Below are 22,832 nucleotides of genomic sequence, written 5' to 3' on the forward strand. Positions count from 1 at the left end.
CTGAAAAATCAGACTAACAGACAAATCTGAATTTGATACTGCTTTAGTAAAGAAACAAGCAAGAACAAATTCTGAACTGAAACTCTATTAAGAGAAAAAAAAAATGACATTTTTCCCCTATGAAAAGCAACCTATAACACCTGCAAAATCTGATGTTTCCTAATGAAATAAGTTCAGTTCTCAAGACATAGATAAGCCAAAAGTATATAAAAAAGACTACAGGGATCCCCAAAATTACTTTCAAAGTAAATCAACACACTCTAAATGTATTTGTGGTACAGGCCCACAATTGCTTATCGAAACTTCTGAAATCTAAAAACCTAGTTTTGTAACTCACTTGGTAGCAAAACCTGATCAAAACTGAGGAAGTTTCAATCAGCCTTTTTGCCGACCCTATTTGTGAGAAAAATCATTCCCTTTGCTACAGGAATATTAATGTGCTTTAACATGGGGGTACCATCCCAGACCCATCAGGAGAAATAAGTAATACATAATCCTAAAGATTTTGGAAAAGAGATTGTGAACAGTATCATACTACTCAAGAAACTTTGGAACAAGATAAATGAGAAGACAAAATTAACAAAGACCCCCAAAGAGAGTCAAAGGTACAAGTAAAACTTAGGTGTCTATGGCTTATATAATTAGACTCAGATCTCAAGAAGTAACATCAGTTGCTAGAGCTCTTGGAAGTGTGTAGAGGGAAGAACAAGTTTATATCCTAACAGACACCCTACTCATTGCTCCAAATACTGTTGTAAAGCATGGACTAATTAAACAAGCACACTGGCATCCATGTCATAGTATGTTCTACTGTCCCTGGTGAAGGGTATCCACTCGCTTACACAGAATCAGTTTCTTTTAAAGAGTTATTTAACAGTGCATGGGTAATTTTCACCGCAAAGGATAATCTCTACCTCCAACTGCATTTTCCCCCAAATTCAACTGGTAATCCTCATTAAAACTTCATAAACCAAGGGTATATCTGTTAGTAACATATATCCACATTCTCAAAAACATCTTACTTTTGACACTTTCATGTCACAGGTCTTAGAAAGTATTATTTATCCTTCACAAAAATGGACTTAGTATTTAGTGAGATGAGACAAACAGAATTTCCTACATAGTCAATTAATACCTCAGAAAGACAAAATGTGTATCTATAACACCATTTTAGCATTAGAAAGTTAACACTCCCTCCACATCCTCGCCTCCTCCATTCCTGAAATGGAATTTAGGATTCAAGCCATAAAATCTTTACAGACTGGAAAATCAGGAACATCCTGTTGATAACCAAATAGGCTTAACAGCTGCTCATGGTTCTGAAAAGCATTTGTGCTAAGGAAACAAATCTGGTACCAATGCCTTCTAAACGACCTACAGAAAACGATTAAAGAGTCATTGTTTTTATTTTATTATTATTAGCTGGCAAATAAGCATTACTGACAGACTTTTTCCTGATGTCACTGGAAAAGCTACAAAAATGAGGGTGTTTTTTTATTACAAAAAAATTCTTCACTTATGGCTGCAAATAAGCCAAATAAGTCAAACACACAAGTTAGGTCCTTGAGAAAAAGAGATACTTTTCCTAAGCAGCGCAATCCAACAGCCTAAATACTGCCAGTCCAAAAACATTAAAACACTTCATGGTCTGAAATATTAAGATGTTTACTAGAATTTCTAAAGCTTATTCTTCACAAACTCAGAAGTTAAAAAACCACCTTTTGCTCAGGCATCAGAGCTGGGCCTTCCTGAAAAGAACCACATCTCTTACGCTCACAATTCACACTCCAGACAGAGATGTAGAGGCAGACACAGCTTTAACGTGCCTCTTAGTCTCCCTAGAAAACCTGGGAGCTCTGTAGGCACCCAGAACAACTAACTTCTTGGCCTTCCCTCCAAATGCCAAAGCCCAAAGTTACTTTGAGGCTTCCTGGCAGCAAGGAGCCCTAGAAGAAAAAAAAATAGGCCCAAGTTTCAGTTCCAGTTCTGCGTCTCTCCTAGACAGACACTAACTAGTCAGGCTCCTCTGAGCCCTCTAAGCCTTGACCTTTGGTGTCCATCCTTATCAGGCCTGCATTGCCCAACTGTAGCAAAAATCTTGCCAAGTTTGTTTATTGAGAATCCTCTATTCTCAGTATCTGCTCACCCTCATTATCTGATCAAATTCCTTATCTTCCACCCACTTCCCAGGTACCTGATGATCCTGGCCTGCCTTCAGCAAAAATCCCACTTATCCCAGAATCCCCTGCTTCCAATGTTTCCTCTCAGTAGTTTTCCATCCACTTACCTCCACCCTGTCCTTGGCTATCAATCCCCACCTGTCTATGCTGTATTCAGAGTTGAGCCCAGTTCTACACTGAGGTCTTTATTCTCCTGTTGCAATACTTCCTGAATAAAGTTCTGTTTTTATTACTTTAATCACTGTACAGCTCTGGTCTTCTTTGACAGACTACAGTTAAGTCACTTAGCCTCTCTGTGCTTCAGTAATCTCACTGGTAAAACAAGAATAAAACCTTCCTCACCAAGTTGTGGGGTAACCTAATGCATGCAAAGCAGCTATTCAGTGAGTGACACATGCATAGGCACTCATAAAATGGGTATTTTCAATTTCTTTATATTAGCTTTATACATTATTAAACACCAAAGGATATCCCAAATCAGGGCTAAGACACACGCTCTGACATGAAACCTGTTAGGCAGTAGGTCATCCCAGGCTCCCTGTCATAATCAAACTCTAGGACTTCATAGACTTATGAAGCAGCCTAGAGATATAGACAGTTCCTTGGATGTGGGGCCAGAATCCTGGAAATGCTGAGAATTTGCAGCAAAGCAGTTTTTTAAAGGAAGCCCAATTGCCACATATTGTCATGAGCCAGGCAATGTGTTACATGATTTACATTGATCCTATTTGCTCCTCTCAACAACAGAAATATAGGCAGATAATACCAATATCACGAGTCAGGTATTGTAAGAATACAAAGATTAAGAATACATATTATACAAAGAATATCACAACCCACAACTCTAGGCTCTGAAAAAAAAATAAGTTTGTTTGGAGATTCCACCTCTAACGAATGTTGCTAGGGCCATCCTAACTCACTATTTTGGAACTCTTATAGGATATGATAAGAATTTATTTCTAGTCTTTTCAAAAAAGATGTGGCTACACATTTTTAAAAATATCTTAATGTTATATAATAATATTAAAAATTATGTGAAATTATAGTACATAGCTCTGGAGCCAGATTACTTAGGTTTAGATTTTATCTCTACCATTTACTACTACTATGTGATCTCGAACATAGTTTAACCTCCCTACTTGAGGTTCCTCAGCTGTGAATTGTGAATAACAATAGTACCTACCCTCTTATAAGGATTAATCCTTATAACATAAGTTATAAAACCTAACATAAAACTTAAAACAAATAACTTATAAGTTATACATTAACTAGCAATCTTTATAAGGATTTAGTTAACATATGTAAAGCATTCAGAATATTGTCTGAAAAATATAGTAAGAAATCAATAAAATATGGACTATCATTATATTCTATTTCTCAATCCTTTATAACTACAACGCATTTACTAAGACTCCATTTCAGTGAAACTGGTTCAATGAGGAGATTTTTTGAGGCTGGTTAAGAAGTAGGAAAAGTATTACAGAGTGCTTGGCTAAGTAATCAGGACTAAAGGACCAAAATGGCTAAAATGAAAAGGATACTCAAGTACTGATGAGGCAATACACTGCTGATGGGAGTGTAAACTGGTACAACCACATCAAAAAACTGACTGGCAGAATCTACTAACACTGAACAAATACATATCCCAGGACCTAGCAATTCTCCTCCCTGGTATAACTAACAGAAATGTCCACAAAAACACATGCACTTAACTCTTCACGCCAGCACTATTCTTAAGAGCAAAAATCTGTAAAGTGCCCAAATGCCCATCAACAATATTGGGTATAATCACACAACGAAACACCACACAGCCCCAAGAATGAACAATCTGCCACTAATTACATAACAATAGAGGTGAGTTTCACAAGCACAATGTAAAGTGAAAGAAGCCAGACACAAAAGAGCATATGTGGTATGATTTGAATTACAGAAATTTTAAAAACCAGCTCGACTTAATGCTGTGATGCAATACTCAGGCCTTCTGCAGGAAGGGAGCGGGCTCTCCAGGTTCTCGGCTGCCAGCAGACACCCAGCAGCTGTCACCCCGCTCAGAAATTGCTTCTATTGAAAGGAGAAGCAGCACCCAAAGGTAAGCCCCCTCCCATGGGCAGCCAACCCCTGGAAACACTGAGGTATAATGCCTATTTCCCATGCAACTTTGGACATCTCTGAAGGGCCTTTCCAGAGCTCCCCATGGACTCAACTAAAGCCTCCACTGAGACTGACTTGTAGCTCGACCTCCCCCTCTACAGAATCCTGCTCCCTTCCTTTCTCTTCCCTTCCAGAGGTGTTGATCCCAAGAGTTCTCCCTAAGAGACTTCCTGAACTCTCACCTCACTCTCAGAGTCTGCTCCCAGGGTATCCAATCTTAAAGACAAGCTAATTGGGCCTATGATGTTAATGTGAGGGTACTGATGACTCCTATGGGGAGGACAAGTAGTGAACAGAAAGGGGCAAGAAGAAAAACTTCTGGGTGCTGATAAAATTTTTTTTTAATCTGGAAGCTGATTGTATGCCGCTGTTCCAATGGGAAAAATTCATTTACTTGCATCTATGAAAGATGTGCTTTTTCTTTTAATACGTCTGCAACTCAAATCATATATACTTTTTCATGTATACTTTCTCGTGTGTGTGTGTGTGTGTGTGTGTATACGTCAATGTGAAGTTAAAAGAAAATAAGACAAATTAGGAACTGATCAGAATGGGACAGAATCTTAAAGAACCCTTAGTCCTACCTATTCCACTTACTGTGCACTTAAACATAGTCTAGAGAGGTCTCAAGAAGTCTAATGTGAGATTACAAACCAGCTGGTGGCAACCCAGGCCCAGAACTGTGCCTGGACTGCTCGGCAACAGTCTTGTATTATTTCCACTAGACCATGCTCTTGCAGGTAGTGAGCAGAGCTGAATCTGAGGCCAGGGAAGGAGTTGCTGCAGCTAGCATACTGATACGGTTCAGGACACACTACTCCAAAATATGGCACCTTGGCATTTGAGAAAACAGCAGAAAAAACCAAGCCACTCTCACCTTCCCCTAAGGCAGTCATAAAAATGTAGCAGATCTTCCCCTGAAGTAGGTCAAAAGACCCTCATTCCAGAGGTGCCCATCCTATACCTAGAGGAAAGGAATGTGCCTATATCTGAAAACACAAGGACACAGAGAAGAATATAAACAAAAAGGCTTTGCCCAGCTCCCCTCTTTAACAAAGACCTAGAACTTTGGTAACGGGACAAGATCAGTGTTGTTGTTGTGTCTGCAATGTGGCCAGCAATTACAAGAGGAGCTTGTGGCATAACTTCCCAAACACATCCAGCCCTGTTTGCAGGGAACATCCCCTCCTTCACAACTGGCACTAAGACCCACAAGAGCAAGTGAAACCTCTCCCCACCTTTCCTTTCTCAAGGCTGTCCCTAACATCCAGGGAACATCCCTAATGAGCAGGAGAGGATGTCATGTATGCTAAATGTTTGGAACAGGCCTACACAGCAGAGAAAAAGCAATTGGATGGTGACGCTAGCTGTGTTGGTAAGAGTGGCTTTAACACTGCTGCAGTGAAAATCTTACAAGCAGTCTACCTCTGTTGGTCCGGCATACATCATGGGAGATGGGAAGATGGCCACCACTGTCGTCTCAGGATTCAGAACTCCTTCTTCCAACACTGCAGCATGCTGCTTCATACGCCACATCAAAGGAACGTCATCATCCTTTGTCCAGCCACCCAGAGGGTGGAGGAGGAGGACGGGGCGCCGGTAGCCCCTCTCTAGAAGTTGCTTATGGGTATCCTGCATTAACAGGGCATGTCCATTGTGCACTGGGTTGCGTAATTGAAATGCAAAGACAGCATCTGAAAAGAGAATTTCCAGAGTTAAGAATAGCACGCTTCTAACAGATTACCTTCCAAAGGATACGCAATTTTTCTTAAAACTTGATACTCAGGATTAAGCAAACATATGCAAACTCAGAAATCAGAAAACTGGTAAAAAAAAAAAAAAATGTTCTGCTCTGACCATTTACTCTAGGATAACATGACCTATACTTCTACTATACAATATTAAGTAAATCATACTTATCTGAGGATATGTAATATAGCAATCATGGATTTATAAGAATTACTTTCTTGCATTCATGGGAAATGAGAGCAATCATCAGACTTTCTGATTCTAACATCGTGGATCCACTGCTTACCACAGATATAAATTTTTGGTCTGTGCCTCAGTTACCCATCAGATCAATCCCTCCAAAGGACCTAAGATAATGCTTTACTAAGGGAGACAGAAAGGTAGAGACATATATTTGTAGTTTCAAAAATTTACTTACTGTCCAAACATGCTCACTTACGATTACTCTGCTCGACTAGAACCATATTTTGTTTTATGATCGAAGGTCTGAATTCTAGATTATAGTTTAGCAACAATATCCCGTAAAACAATGAAAACTACTAGACAGATGAAACTGGTTAACTCCTTATCTCCTGCTTACAACCCTGGCTTCATTCCTACCTGGTGCTTGCTAGCAGGAGACCTGTCTAATCCGGTTAGAGGAGCTCTGTATTTCGCCGCCCTCACAATACCTGACAAAGCATCATGCCATGCTGATCCAAGGTCGACTCAGAGAGAGGAACAGCCTCTCTCCTCTAACAATCTGTAAGCCAAATAGTACATTTTCTCCAATTTACTCTCAATTCTGACCCTCTTCTATCACCATAACAAAAAGGTATCACAGGAAGACTGTGGCATCCTACTTAACTGGAATTTTTTGTTTTTGTTTTGCCACATCATGTAAAATCCAAGATTTACAGCATGATCACTACTCTTGGAAGTTCCTCACGTTACCTTTATACATGAACAGAACAGGGCTGGTTTTCACAAAGGAAACAGCTGATACGACATTAGGTACAAAAGACAGAAAAGTCTTGATATACAAGCATTTAAAATTATTTTGCTTTGGGATGGGAGGAGGGAAATAGACCTCACATTTTTCTATCCTTCTCAATGTACTTCAAATTTTGTTTTACATATGGACCTAACATTTTTCTATCCTTCTCAATGGATATAGACCTAACATTTTTCTATCCTTCTCAATGTACTTCAAAGTTTGTTTTACATATGGACCTAACATTTTTCTATCCTTCTCAATGGATATAGACCTAACATTTTTCTATCCTTTTCAATGTACTTCAAATTTTGTTATACATATGGACATAAAAGATCCCAAAATATCCCTTTTGACCACTAGAACTACAGATATACACACACACACACCTCTTCATTTTATCCTTTTTTTTCTTTTTTTTTGTAGGACCATCGTTTGGTCCCACAAACAGTGACTACCCAGTGGCAAGAAGCAAAACAAAAGCCCAAATTTTACGTTCTAAATACCATTCCCCACTTAAATAAACAAGAGCTCCTTGGCAAATGGCAGCTTTTAGCTGGGGCAAGGAAAGTACAACATGAGCTGGAACACCTTTTTGTACCACTAAGAAGGGAAGTGCTCAAAGAATAACGGGGACATCTCATGAAGGCTCATCTGACAGACCACAGTCTACACACTAGTGAATAAAGCCACACTATGACAACAGCAAGGACAGGCGCCGCCCTCCCCGTCAAGCCCCTCCCAACTCTGCTCTCAGGTGCCTGAGGTCACTGAGCAGAGCCCTAGGTACTAGTGATTTACAAACTGTGTCTTCTGACCAGAACTCTACCCAAACTCAGACTACTGTCTCCTCAACCGCCTCTTAGTGCTCCACAGGCACCTCACCAGCAATTCACCATTACCCACCTTAGAGGCTCAGCTTCCTTTCTTGCCCTGTCCTCCACATGTAATGAGTCCCTTCTGTTCCCTGCATCTCATTTGCAGCACACTAATTACCAGCACACTCAGCCTTCCTCATCTCTTCACAAGATCTATCTTCAAACAGGTCTTCTTCCCCTATCCAACTTTACACAACAGCCAGTGACAGGGAAGAAATCCAACAGGGACAGGATGCAAATGCAGTTGGAGACATGCTGAGCCTGAGGAAGTAGTGAAATTGGCCTGCCCTCCAGGGGCTTGCAGTCTAGTCAGAGCAGGGGAGCACAGACGTTACCTAAAAGAGTAAATACACATTAAAAGGAATATAGTTCCCTCAACTCCAGTAGGACATGACAAGATTCCTTCACTTACTCCTCCACACTATTACCACAAGACTGGTGACGGCACTACCACAGTGTGGAGGAGAGAGTGAGGGAAGGAAAGAATGGGTGTCTTCACCTATACATGAGACTGCTGGACTGGATTCATTGATTCAACCAATTCCTTGCTGTTCCATCAACAGTGAGGATGAAACGTGAGCCAAATTCAAACGGCACTTTCCTGATTTAAGTGGTCCTTACCTCTCTACTGACTGACATAAAAATCTACACCACTTAAGGCCTTCTAACTGTGGCACCAACCTCACCAACCTTTTATATCTCATCTGCCTCTCTATGCTTTTTTTAAAGTAAAAACCATGAAACCCAATAAAATTTGATGAGAAAATCATCCATAAACACACTGTCCTGAAAGCATGGTCTTTTGTTTTGTGCAATCTTCTAGTTTTTCTCTTTGTTGCACACATTTTTACACAGCTATAATCAAACATATGACACGTCTATTCCGCTTGGCTATTCTGGTCTAACCACCTGTTTCTGACATCTTGTGGTTCTCTTGGAGCCACAAGGCTTACTGCTGGGCCCTATGAAATTCCTTCTTGACAGACTCATTCAGGAAGCTTACCCCCACACCTGGGTTCAATTACTGCACACATACAGATGGCTTCTCTTAGCCACATCTCTAAGTCCTTCCTTCCGGTTCACCGGACAGACGCATTACAAAAACTATTTCAATATACATTGCTCATTACCTACCCCTTTCCCTCAATTCTTCTACCTTTCCTATTACTGTCACATCTCAAGCCAAATTTGGGTCTGGTCCCCAAAGCCTATTCCTTCTCCTGTACTGCATGTCTACGTGAAGGAACTTGCCAGTAGAGCAAGTTCTCTCCCTTTCCTCTGGATTTCCTATCATCTAGTCCAGGAGCCAACACACTAAGGAAACAAGTGAAGTCTGATCCCTTTCCTTCCAGCAGGTAGAAGAGGAAGAAGAAAGTAAAGAAGGTTTTCCTGAGCACATATGTGTGACAAGGAAGGAAATGAAGATATCAGCATTCCCTGAAAACATGTAGGACAAGCCACAGACTGCTTCACCTAGAGGCATTGCCAGCAAGGACTGTTGTGGCACGGTGCAGAGCAACCCAGACTCTACTCTTTCCAAGCTGAGTATCCAAAGACATCTGAAGCTCAGCAAATAAATGAATGAGATGATGAGCAAGACAGTGCTCCTAAATCCTAGTCACCCTTCCTCAGACTTTCCAGAACTGTGCTTCACATCCCAGCCCACAGCCAGAGCCCCAGTATCCACCCCAACCACTGTACACAGAATTACAAATCTTCTCGCTTCTTTCCTCTTAACTTCACTGTAAGATCTTAACTTCACTGTAAGACTGCACTGCATAGAGCAGTAATTAATAATTCCTTTCTTCCCTCCCACCCAAGGTTTCTATCTGCCTCTCTACCCCAAAGCTCCAAGAACAGACATTTCTGTTTTTCCCTAAATCAATACAGTAGCTAAACAAGACAATGGAACGGGTTGCCAGAGTTGTGTGTGTGTTTAATGTTTGTTTTTGTGGGAGTTTTTGTGAAGGGACCTGGAAGAACAAAGCAATCTGATCTCTCCTCCTTCCTTGGGATTATCATAAACTCACAGTCTTTCTTTTACTCAAACTGCTTGAGAGAGGGGGGAGAAATAAAGGAATGAGAGATGGACCCCTTGAACAAATATAAAGATACTAGAATTTTTCACAAACTGGTAAATTCATACTCTAAAGCATGGCAGCAATGAACTATTTTCTATTCTCATGACTAAAAATGCTTCCAAATTAAAGTAAGATGTTGACTATAAAGCTTTGTGCCAGTATATAAAGTTCTGTGCTGCTTATTTGCCATTCCCCTCCCCATCTATTCTCTGGTGTCCTGGGGCAGGGAGTGCAGGGGTCCCTCAGGGCTTCTCCTAGACGGGGCTGTTGTCCTCCTGCCTCGAGGGTGGAGGCATTAGCAGGCAACCAGAGGATGGACGGAGAAAAGTTTTGGGGGAGCTCTTCTCCCCACTATCAACTGCCTCAGCACTGTGATTCTGGCTGTGCCGGTGACCCTTCAAACAGCTTCTGCCCAGCAGCCCTCCCACAGCTACAGCTCCCACCTGGCTTCAGAAACACAGATTCCTGCTCTCACCCCTTTGGGACTGGCTAACGCTGCTTAATGCCACTAGTCCCTGGACATCTCAGCAACTCCTTGTAGGTTCCCTTAACTCTGACCATCCTTCTTTAAATACTCGCTTCATTGAATTATGCTCAAAGCCTCATCTGAGTGTGCCTTCTGCTTCCTGCTGGGAGCTGACTGACACAGGTTCCCCTCACCCAATCTCAGCTCTCTGGCTTGCTGCCACTTATCACTGAGATCCACTATCCACTTCAGAGCCAAACATAGATCTGCTTCTGACTCAGCTTTCTCATGTACCATCCCTAACTTTACTTAAAACATCCTTCTGATGTCTCCATTTACTCACTTAAAATGTAGTTTGTAATTCAGCAACTCTATAAAGCTTTCTCAGATTTATTCAACACTGTACTACCACACACTAGTCTGAAAGAAATTATGTCAACTCTTCCCTTTGCAATCAGCAGGACACCAATATTCTATGTTTAATAAACACTAACAGGCTCTGACTTGGCATAAGTGAAACGCATTCTTCCCCTCCAGGACATTGGTCAATCATCGGTAATTCAAAGAACTTGCCATCTGGAAATATATCACCTTGCAATCACCGATGTGGGTATTAAAGACTTCTCAATCCTTCCCAGCTACAGAGTGGTCTAAGAACAGTCACACTGATAGTGCTGTGCACAGGACAGTAGCCCAGATGTGGTAATCAAAGTACTTCTAAGATGAGGGGAGGAGGAGGAGGAAGAGGTAAGAAAAGAAATCCTAGATTAAGAAAATAAATAAATAAATTCCCTGCTTTCTCTCCCCTGAACACATCAGAACTGACTTGTTATTGGCTTCCTAAAAGAGTGAACAAGAACTACAAAGTAAACTCCTTGGTCTGTTGCTTATTTGCCTCAGTATAAAAATGGAAAAATAAAATAACACTCCAATTTGTGTTGTTTGATGTATGGCTAATAACTGGCTCTCAGCTACTTTAAACAAAGTTGCAATCATTCATTATGCAACACATTCTCTAAATGACTTAAAATGGTTGGCTCACAAAGAAGAGTGCGAAACAGATGTAATATGAAAGTCCCTAATTATGAACAATTCCTTGATAAGACCCTTTCAACAATGCCAACAACTAATTTACTAACATCAGTTCCAGATATGAATTCAATTTTTGGCAAAAATTCAAATAACATGGTCACAGCAAGTCCTCCATTAAACATGTTTCTGTTCACCAGCAGAAAACAGAAGAGCACAGATAATAAACTACCAGATGCTTCTGGTTGCAAATCACAGAAAACCCAACTAGAAGTATCTTAAATAATTTGAATATATGCTATCTCTTTGAATAAGAAATCTGGAGATAAATGATTCCCTGGTTGGATGAGAAACTCACAGTATAAGGACAAAAGTTAGCATATTTGGAATTTTCATGAATATAAAATGGTTGCAGGAACTCCAAACATCCAAAACAGGAAGAAAGAGAAGGGTGAAAAAAACAGAATTTGTTTGGCATAAGCCAAACTGTCGGAAAGAGAATCTTTCCTGAAAACCCTCTTCCTTAGAGCTCAATGGCCAGAAATGACTTAATGCACTGACCCTTAAATCACACACTGACAAAAAAGAGTGGGACATCATTATTAACTTATATCAGTCATTATTCATTCCTGTATATTGGGCCTAAAACATGTTAGCCAAAAAGAAGAGAAATGAGCTGTTATACAGGCAGCACTAAGTACGGCACTCAAAGAAGTTTCTGTATGAGTAATTTAAGCCAAATATTTGCTTCAAATTCAGGAGTAAAGCATAAAAGGGTAAAAAGGGATCCCACACTCAAAAACCCTAAAGGAGCCAAGAAAGAAATGTGAATGAGTTAAGCAGACTAGGTAGGAACTACGGAGCACTGAAGAGTGGGTGGCCCATCTGAGGCCTCCAGTTCTTAACCCATTTTATTAAATTCATAACACTTCAAATTTCAGCAGTCTACAGCAGAGCTTAGGTATAAACAGATATTCTTGCTCTAACCTTCACATGAATAATGTCTAGCTTCAGTTCACACAACAAAAATTAAGGCACCTGTATTACCATGCTGCTCTGAAGAGATGCCCAAGACCGGGTAACTTATAAAGAAAAGAGGTTTAATTGACTCACAGTTCCACACAGCTGGGGAGGCCTCAGGAAACTTACAATCATGGTGGAAGGGGAAGCAAACACATCCTTCTTCACATGGTGGCAGGAGAGAGAATGAGAACCAAGCAAAAGGGGAAGCCCCTTATAAAACCATCAGACCTTTTGAGAACTTACTGTCATGGAGGAAACAACCCCTATGATTCAACTACCTCCCACTGGGTCCCTCCCATGACAGATGCGGATTATGGGAACTACAATTCAAGATGAGATTTGGGAGGACAGCCAAACCATATCAACAACTTAATCTCTTACTACATAACAGTACAGTTTAAAGTCCCTTACACATCTTATCTCATTTCACTTTTTAAAGTAAAATGTTATGCTTTAGGTACCATCAATATCCTCATCAATTGTCCATGAGCCTTAGAGAGAAAAGTAATTTCCCCACAAACACATAACTGCTAGGTGGTGAAGCAGAGTCTGAACACAGAACTCTGAATGCCTACCAGGAGCATTCTGGAGTTCACTGACACTAACACAAACACAAATGAAATGCCTGCTCTTTCCCAGTTGTTCTGCAGTTGCTTGGAATGAGGGTTTCTGGTTCACAAACACGGCTTGGTGGCCAGCTATATACCCCAAAAAGGCAAACACATTCGCCTGCCCTTTCTCAGCCACATCCATCTGATTTCTACACAGAAAATATGAAAGAGAGCAGCACCAGTGCTTAGGGCCAAACCATCTCTGCAGTGGGTGGGAATTAATTAGGAGCACAACTGCAGGATGCTTCAAATTTTAAGGCTTAAAAAAGCCTCCCCAAATCTACAGTGAATGCTGTTCCCTGATACAGAATCTTCAATTTGCAGGTATAGAAAGAGTATGGGTGCATCAAGGTAAGCACATCATTTACCCACCTCTGTGTCAAAGACCTAATAGCAGGAAGTTTGATATAAAAATCCTGTCCTGGAGTGCTTTATAATATAGAAAGCAGTATTATAAAGAACAGCATCTGCAGCTTCTCTATTCTCCTCTTAAACAACTTTTTCTGTTATTGTTTAATGTCTCTCTCTTCTATACCATAAGCTCCTAGAGTACTTATTTATGGATCCTCAGCACATGGCATACTGGCATATAAAGATCCACAAACATTTTTTAAATGAAGTGAACATGGTAAAAGTTCCATTGTTCTATTATTTGCTGCGATACATGACATTCATATATTGGAAGTACACAGTGTATATCTGGTGATGTTAGGCTTAACCAGCTGATTCTTTCTTGTTAAGTTTCTTTTACTTCTGTAATTCTATACCAAAAATTTGTACCCAAAGACAGTTTGATGAATTGTTTTGAGAATAATTTCTACACACAGTGTTGTTTCTTTTAATTTTTGCTTTAAACAACTTTCTCTATTGTTTAAATCATGGTCATGTTTCATTGGTACAATGGTATGATACAATGCTCATATATCATCATTTGCTGTGATACATCACCATATATACACTGTGCACTTCCAATATATGAATGTCACGTAAAACATTGAGATACATGACATTCATATATATATATGTGTGTGTGTATATATATATGTCACGTAAAACATTCTGACATAAAAAGCATATTTATATGAGTGAATTATTCAAATAATATTCTATAGTTCCATTCAGTTTTAACATGTGAGTTTTATAATAAACGAAAGGTAAATTCTATATTAGCATCTAGCTTCCAGGGTATTCAAAATAATGTCAAATCAAGTTATACCACTATAATGAAACTACACAGGTTTTGATTGACTACCTTTCTTTACATATTCCACTGCTATATTTACCTGTACTCATCATTGTTTTACATTTTAGTAAGCACTAGAAAAAATCTTCTAGAACTTTCTCTCCAAGCCGACCCCTATTAGGTAATTAAATACATGTCTTACCAGCATTCATATCTTTAAATTTCTGCTTTAGCTCAGTAGGAGTAAGACGATACTGATCAAGACCATCATTCCAATAAACTCGATCCAAGACTTGAAGATCTCCTCCAATCAGCCAATCTCCTTGTTCCATAACCATCTAATAGGAAGGAAAAAAAATTTAATGGAAACGGAGATCAAAATAAGTAAAAATATTTCTCTCATATAAGCTAAACACAGTCATTGTAAGCTACTCTCATCTTAAATGAGGTAAATCTGACTTATCAACTAAATTGGCATTAGAAATGCTATAAAATTATAATCGATTTTGTGATTTCCCAAAAAACTTGTGAAATAACTATCTTTACATATGAAAGGCAAACAAAAGCAATGTAAATAATTATACCTTTTCAAGTAACAAAAACATTCTTTTCATTATTATTGTACATTGATTAACAGAACAATTTGTAGCCCTCAGTCATCCCACACTCTGTGTTCTCCAATCCTAACCTTTTGAAGAATTAATGATCATTGAGTTAGATAAAAATTCATGCCTTCCAGTCTCCACACCACCTCAAATTTCTTACAATTTTACTACTTTCTTTCCCTGCATCTGAAAGGAGGAGCTATTACCCTCCAGGACCTGTTCATTTTTGCAAGGCAGCTCCAGCCCTCCTTTTCCCCATGAGGCTTTGGCTTATGTGCCAACAACGTGCCCAGCTTCTTTCTCAGTCCACCTTAACACACCTAACAACTGACAGAAATTTGACTTCAATAACATTCCACATACAACATACACATATAATAAATGAGGTACTTTGATGAGAAATTATATTTCACTGCTTTCACAAACCACCCTGGTGAGGGTTCCCTTAGCCTCTACCTCACATGCTCATTATAAGTACACGCCTAAGCATACGACAAGACTGTATACTCCAAGAGCTAAAACACTGTGCCGGTGGTGTCTCTGGCCCTGCATTCCCAGCATCAGCACCTAGCTCAGTGCCATGTATATAATAGAGATTTAAAATATGTTTGCTGAATAAATATTTATCTGGACCAAAATGACAAGAGCATAAACACTCATCACACTAATCTAAGGTCCACTCTCTATTCTGCAAAATATTAACAATTCCAATGAAAAGTCAATACACAGAAAATGCCCACATTTCAGCACAAACGTCACTGGCAAATCAGGATAAAATGCGCGAGGTTTTTTCAGCACCTTAATGTAGGGGTGGTTCCTGCATGTTGTTCCCCACTGTCTGGCACAGCGCTCCTCTTTCCTGTGCTCAAAAAACTCTGGATTGCGAAGAATGGCCACACGGCGGCCCTCATACATCAGAGCAAATGCTGTAGAGCCATCCAGCCTCTCTTTATCTTCATGAGTAGCAGTCAGAACTATAGGTACTGACAAGTTAATGACACCTCCTGCAGAGCACAAAAGAACATGAAGCACACAGCTTGGATTACTCAACAGGCTTTACTTATATCCACCTTTCACTTCAGGGGACACTTTTCAAATAATAAAAGGTTGTGGGTCCAGTGACAGTATTCAACTGGTACCTGGCACAGAAAAACAAAAGACAGAACAAGCTATAAAGAACAGGGAGAATAAGCAATGAGCTCAGAAGTTTAAAAAAAAAAAAAAAAAAAAGCAAAAATTTAAAGAATCAAATTGTCTTTGGGTACATTTTGGCATGGAATTACATAAGTAAAACAAACGGTTTAACAAGAAAGAATCAGCTGGTTAAGCCTAAAATCACTAAATATATATTGTGCACTTCCAATTTTCCAATATATGAAACAGACAAAGAACTACGATTCTGGGCCTTTTCAGGAAAAATTTACATCCTTGTTGATAACAGGATGACATAATAACTATAATTTATGTGACAAGCTGATTAAGTATACTTGAGTATCCTTGAGATAGGAAGACAGAACTATCCAAAAAGTCTTTTTTTAATACAGTCAAATTCAAACTGATATCAGCTATCACTAACCAAGAAATAAAGACAGTAATGGTTGCATTTAAACCAAAATGTGTTGTCAGTGATACTAAAGGCACGGTCTCAGCATGCAACCTTGCAAGCTGTAAAAATCTTTTTTCTACTCATCATCTATAGGTTAGAAAAATAAAAAAATGTGCTCTCATATTCACATCTGGACTATTTATATACTAAAGAAATCATATTTTTGGACATTCTTTGAACAAAGTATGTCAACCAGAGTAATGAAAACTGCTTGGCTGCTTTTTAAATTACTACCACTAGGTAAAGTGTAACATGGAAAATGAATAGGTAGATTTGCACCAAGTCCAAGACTAAATCATTATAAAGGAGGTAGTCCACAAGACTTTGCAATTAGTTCCAAGGAAGAAAATCAAAATGTATTATTTAATCTTTATGTTCTTGTGATAAAGTTTCTTGAGAAGAATGATTAGGAATTATGTTTTCTAATATCTATTTCACCACCCAGTTAAAAGAAGTCACAAAACAAAAAAACTTGGTAGCAATTATAGTAGGGTTCTGTGACATTTAAAAATATTTTCATAAGGTAGTAAATTAATCTTACCAACAGTATACAACACAAAATTAAAGGCTGCTGGATTATAATGATAATACGTTGGACATCTTTTTTTTTTTTTTTTTTGAGACAGAGTCTCGTCCTTTCGTCCAGGCTGGAATACAGTGGCACCATGATCTTGGCTCACCACACCCTCCACTTCCTAGATTCAAGCGATTCTCCTGCCTCAGCCTCCCAAGTAGCTGGGATTAGAGGCACAAACCACCACCTCAGGTGATCCACTCTTCTCCAGTGATCCACTCGCCTCAGCCTCTCAAAGTGCTGAGATTACAGGCGTGAGCCACCGTGCCTGGCCAACATCAACTTCTTTGACAATTTTTTGTTAATGTTTTAAAAGAATAGAAAGGACCACATTTTTAGCCACATATTTCAGAATTCCTTAACTAGGACTCCACAATTCCTCATTAGAAGGCTCAAGCATGAGCTTCAGTACCACAAAAAGCAGCACACACATGCCCTGGGTGGGAAGCAGCTTTCCACAGTGTTCAGGCAAAAACAGCATAGAATAACTGTATGTGTTTTACAATCCATCCTCAGCCCTGATCCCTAGATTTCCCTCTCTCTCTAAAATAAGTAAGAGTCAGGAAAGGGAAAAACAAAAATGAGGTATCACGATTCACTTAAATAAAGTGTTCGGTACTGATATAACTTAGTCTTATAAAGCTACCTCTACTAAGATGTTTCCCTACTACTATTTGTAAACAGTGACAAATCTCTGCAACTACACAATTTCTCTGCCATATATAATATAATTTTGAATGTAAAATGTCTTACCATCCAGAAGACAATCAAAATGAAGGCACTGCAAGTACTCCCTCTCTCTCATAAAGCCATTCAATGGGGTTGCCCAACCTTCTGCCAAAACCTGCACCCACTGCATATCCACCTAGTAAATTTGAAAGTAAAGCAAAATTTTCTATTGCATGTATATATGAGCAAAAGCAGTGATGATCTTCAGGAATTTAATTTTGAAAGCAATGGAAATAGTGTAAGGATGAGTATAGATTATACCAAACTAACAAAGAATAAGGGCACTAGGAAAACATTTCCTTTTCCTATTAAATTTAAGTAACATTAGGCCTCCAAGTATTTCTAATAAGGACAGCCTCTCCTAAACTCGTGGTTCTCAACCTTTACCTCAAACCCCTGGAAAGCTTGCTAAAATGATGATTGCTTCACGTGCAGAGTTTGATTCAGTCAGCTTGCTGTGGAGACCAAGAATCTGTATTTCTAAAATGTTCCCAGAAAATGCTAACAGTGATGATCTAACACTTTGATAACCACTGTCCTTAACCAAGAGAAACTTTATGGCCAGATGAGGTGGCTCACGCCAGTAATTCCAGCACTTTGGAGGCCAAAGCAGGCAGATCACCTGACATCAGGAGCTCAAGACCAGCCTGGCCAACATGATGAAACCCAGTCTCTACTAAAAATATAAACAATTAGCCAGGTGTGGTGGTGCATGCCTGTAGTCCCAGCTACTTGGGAGGCTGAGGCATGAGAATCGCTTGAGCCAGGAATCGCTTGAGCCCAGTAGGTAGAGGTTGCAGTGAGCTGAGATCACACCACTGCACTCCAGCCTGGGCAGTAGACTGACACTATGTCTCAAAAAAAAAAAAAAAAAAAGGCCTTAGGAGATAAGGAAACTCAAATGACCAATAAATGTATGCAAAAGATGGTTGTGCTCATAAATCATCAGGGAAATGTAAAATGATGGCATAATCATTTCACAGAGAAGACTTCGACTTTATCTATAAAGCTGCATTTTATTTGACAGTTTGGTACCTCTACAGTGCACCCAAGCACACGGCTTATGATCTCCAAAAGGAACTAGGGCTGGTTGGAGAAAAGGCTGAGTCCAATTATAGGACTAGAGGGTACAAAGTGAGCCTGGAACATCTTGCTGAGCCAGGAAGCAAGGAATCTTTCCAAGATTAACAAAATCTTGTTGGAAAGACACAGGCATCACCCCACTGGCCAGCTAAGACCATTTAAACTTCAAAACGGAAATATTGGCTGAGGTCACTTGACATATAATAAATAAGAAGAGCCTTGGTCCATCAAGTGACTCGCAAAAAAAGTGACCATAAAGTACTGTATTCTCTGTATTCTAAAAAAAGGTGTATAGAATTAAGTACCTTCTGTTCTGTGGTCTTGTTAGAAAAAAAAAAAAAAAAGGGAAGCCACTGTACTCCAGTCTGGGCAACACAGCGAGACTCTGTCTCCAAAAAAAAAAAAACAAAAGAGAAAATTTAAATAAAATATTTTCCAAGAAAAGTCTCTTTTACCCATGACAGAGTACTCTTCATTTTGCAAGACTATTATTTCTTGAACTTTGAGATTTTTAGCATATCCCATCAGAAAATTAAAGGACCAATGAACAATGTACTTATCGTTAACGTAAGCTGGATATGCTCATTTTTTAACTGGGCATACAGCAGTGGCTCTCCATTGAGAAAGATAAAGCACCTGGCCGAGTGGTGTGCAGTAAAATGCAGCCTACTCTTTACTCCCGGAGTATGTTTGCCAATGTGTTCCACTGCAAAATCAAATACTGGTAAAGTACTCTCCTGCTTCAATTCACAGGAAAAAAATTGTATTCATGGAGAAATTTTTTTTTCCAAAACCTTTGATGGTGGCTACTACTTGTTTCTACTGGAATTCAATTCTAGATGGTATCTGTTAGGGGTTGAACGTCTGTGTCCTCTCAAAATTCCTATATTGAAGCCCTAACTCCAATGCTACCATACTTAGAAACAGGGCATGTGAGGAGGTACAAAGAATGGCAGTGTGCCTTCCAGATGCTCTGCCAACTGAAGAAATTTGAGAACCAATGAATTGAAAAAAACATTCCATTTAGAAAAATCTACTGTCTTTCTGGATTCTAGAATCTGACATGTAAATTTATAGTCATTCATTCTCCTTCTCTCTGCCTTTGTCTGTGTGTATTCACTCCATGCAGTCTGTAAACAATAAATTCTGTTGTTCTTTTGTAACAGTTCACTTCCTGAGCTGCTCTGCACTGTGCTTCTCCCTTCTTGTCATTCCCTGGGATGTCCTGGTTTCTGGTCAGAGACCCAATCACACACACAAAGTGCACCAATATAATTTACTCCCATCAGGGATTTCGGTAACAACTTAAAGAGTCTTTCTTCAAGCCTAGAAGTTTTGTTTTGTTTTCCTTTCTCCTTACTTTCAGATGTGGCACTTCCCTGGGTATTTTGGGTTTTTACTATATTAAAAGAAAGGATGGGGAATCCAGCTTCCAGTCCAAATACTTTTAATCTCCCTTTTTTAAAAGTATACATAAATTATAAAACTTAAAATTCTCTAAGATTTGAAAATGATAAATTATAGTTTCCATTCTCATCATGCTTAACTAAGCAGTTGTTTTGGGAAAGACAGCTAATGATATCATCAGAGCTAAGATACACAATAAAATTATTCTTAACAATATAAGATGGAGAGAGTCAAGTTTTGGCAAGGGATTAGAAAATATGTCTGAAGGGGAGAATGTTTACTTAATAACTATGGATTAGTATTTCTTGACCTTTTAGGACACATTATTTCTGATATGCCTAAAGATCTCATATAATATTTGTTCTTTGATAGTTCAAAATAAATAAATATTATTACTCAAAGCAAATCAAAATCACGGTAATTTGGGAACGTGGTTGCACAAATTAAACACATTCCCCATCCTTAGAAATTGTGATATATACCACAACATCTTTGCCCCCCAGCTAATACCACCCCAGGCCTCAAATACTGCTGTACGTCACAAATTTAACAAACTACTGTACATAAGGCTGTATCACTTGGTGTGAAAAGCAACAAAGAACTTACTTTGTTAATTTTCAGTGCCGGTAATGTTTCCGCATCTGTTTTTGCCAAATGAAGTTTATTTTCTGGCACATATAGTTCTTTTACTTCATAAGATGCATCCACAGGTACAATATCCTACATAACAACAGGAGTACAATTTAAATGTTTGGTTCAAGAATTTAGAGTTCACCAAAGGTATCTTAATGAAGAAAATCTCTCAAAATGAAACCAAAAAGTAGTATAAAAGAAGGCTGTGGGCCGGGCGCGGTGGCTCAAGCCTGTAATCCCAGCACTTTGGGAGGCCGAGATGGGCGGATCACGAGGTCAGGAGATCAAGACCATCCTGGCTAACACGGTGAAACCCCGTCTCTACTAAAAAATACAAAAAACTAGCCGGGCGAGGTGGCGGGCGCCTGTAGTCCCAGCTACTCGGGAGGCTGAGGCAGGAGAATGGCGTGAACCCGGGAGGCGGAGCTTGCAGTGAGCCGAGATCCGGCCACTGCACTCCAGCCTGGGCGACAAAGCAAGACTCCGTCTCAAAAAAAAAAAAAAAAAAAAAAGAAGGCTGTGAGTGCTATGTTCCCCTCAATCAATACTCTCAAGCAGATAGTATCCCACATACAAGAAGTAATTAAGCACAATGTCCCATTAACTACTGGGAAATAATAAATTCCTAAAATATACTACATATGTCAAAATCAGGCAACTACAAATGAGAGTGGTCTCAAGTAAGAGGTAACAACAAAAAGAATTTGGAAACAAGCAAACAAAAACCACCTGAACCATCACACTTATTATCTTTACCATATCATGAAACCATTTTATTCCAGCTTTTATATATACCTTTATCACCACTGTCAGGAAAGCCACCTTTTACCCACACAACACAGTATTCTAGAATGTCAGCTTTACTTCCACCACTGTGGTTTGAAAATCAGAACTTTTTGATCCCACATGAAATGCAGCCTGGAATTTTTATCCAAGCTCCATGTACTCATTTATAAAACACTGGGATGGTGTTTTTCCCCATTTATACTACAAGTACATATTTGTGAAAACAACATAACCATTTACATACTGCTCATTAGGAGCTCTTTACAAGGTTTGTTCACAACACTTGACATATCCCTAAGCATAATTACTAAATGTGTCTAATCACTTTAAACACATCTGTCAGGTAACCTCTACAACCACGAAAAACTGGCACTGATGGAGGGCTTTTCATAGATGTGTCCAACACTTTGTTATTCGAAATAAAGTAATTCTCAGAAGAATGAGAAGATAAGCCAAAGACTGGGAGAAAAATATGCTCAAAAGGCATATCTTTAGATAAAGGATTGTTATCCAAAAATATACAAAATAAACAATTAAAACTCACCAATAAGAAAATGAACAACCGAAATTTAAAACTGGGCAAAAGACCTGAATAGACATCTCACCAAAGAAGATACAGATTATAAATAAGCATATGAAAAGATGTTCAACATCATTAGGAAATTGCAAATCAAAACAAGACAGCACAATACACCTATCAGAATAGCCAAAATCCAAAACACTGACAACATCTAATGTTGCCAAGGATATGGAGCAATAGGAACCCTCGTTCATAGCTGGTGGGGATGCAAAATGGTACAGTCACTTTGGAAAACATTTTGCCAGTTTGTTACAAAACTAAATATACTCTTACCAGCAATTTCACTCCTTGAAATTCACCCAAATGAGATGAAATCGTACCTCCACTCAAAAATCTGCACAGGGTGTTTAAAGCAGCTCTGTTCAGAATTGCCAAAAGTTGACAGCAACAATGTGTCTTTAGTAGGTGAATAAACAAACTGTAGAACATCTAGACAATGCAATATTAGTCAACACTAAGAAGAAATGAGCTCCATGAAAACATGGAAGAACCTTAAGTGAGAACT

The 22,832-nt window shown here is 39.2% G+C and overlaps 1 protein-coding gene across 5 annotated transcripts in view; it reads right to left on the bottom strand.

Annotated features, from left to right (window-relative positions):
• PAPSS1 (3'-phosphoadenosine 5'-phosphosulfate synthase 1) overlaps positions 1 to 22,832 on the bottom strand; it is a 103,641-nt gene that overhangs the window by 28,590 nt on the left and 52,219 nt on the right. For all 5 annotated transcript variants that reach the window (XM_005555626.5, XM_015450723.4, XM_015450724.4 and 2 more), the window contains 5 exons: positions 20,935 to 21,048; positions 17,863 to 17,974; positions 15,728 to 15,933; positions 14,527 to 14,662; positions 5,757 to 6,025 (listed from right to left, as the gene is read on the bottom strand). In XM_005555626.5, the coding sequence (XP_005555683.3) occupies positions 5,757 to 6,025; positions 14,527 to 14,662; positions 15,728 to 15,933; positions 17,863 to 17,974; positions 20,935 to 21,048 (837 nt within the window). The remainder of the gene's footprint in view (positions 1 to 5,756; positions 6,026 to 14,526; positions 14,663 to 15,727; positions 15,934 to 17,862; positions 17,975 to 20,934; positions 21,049 to 22,832) is intronic.

This window comes from Macaca fascicularis, chromosome 5 (assembly GCF_037993035.2).
Source record: "Macaca fascicularis isolate 582-1 chromosome 5, T2T-MFA8v1.1".
Lineage (NCBI taxonomy): Eukaryota > Metazoa > Chordata > Mammalia > Primates > Cercopithecidae > Macaca > Macaca fascicularis.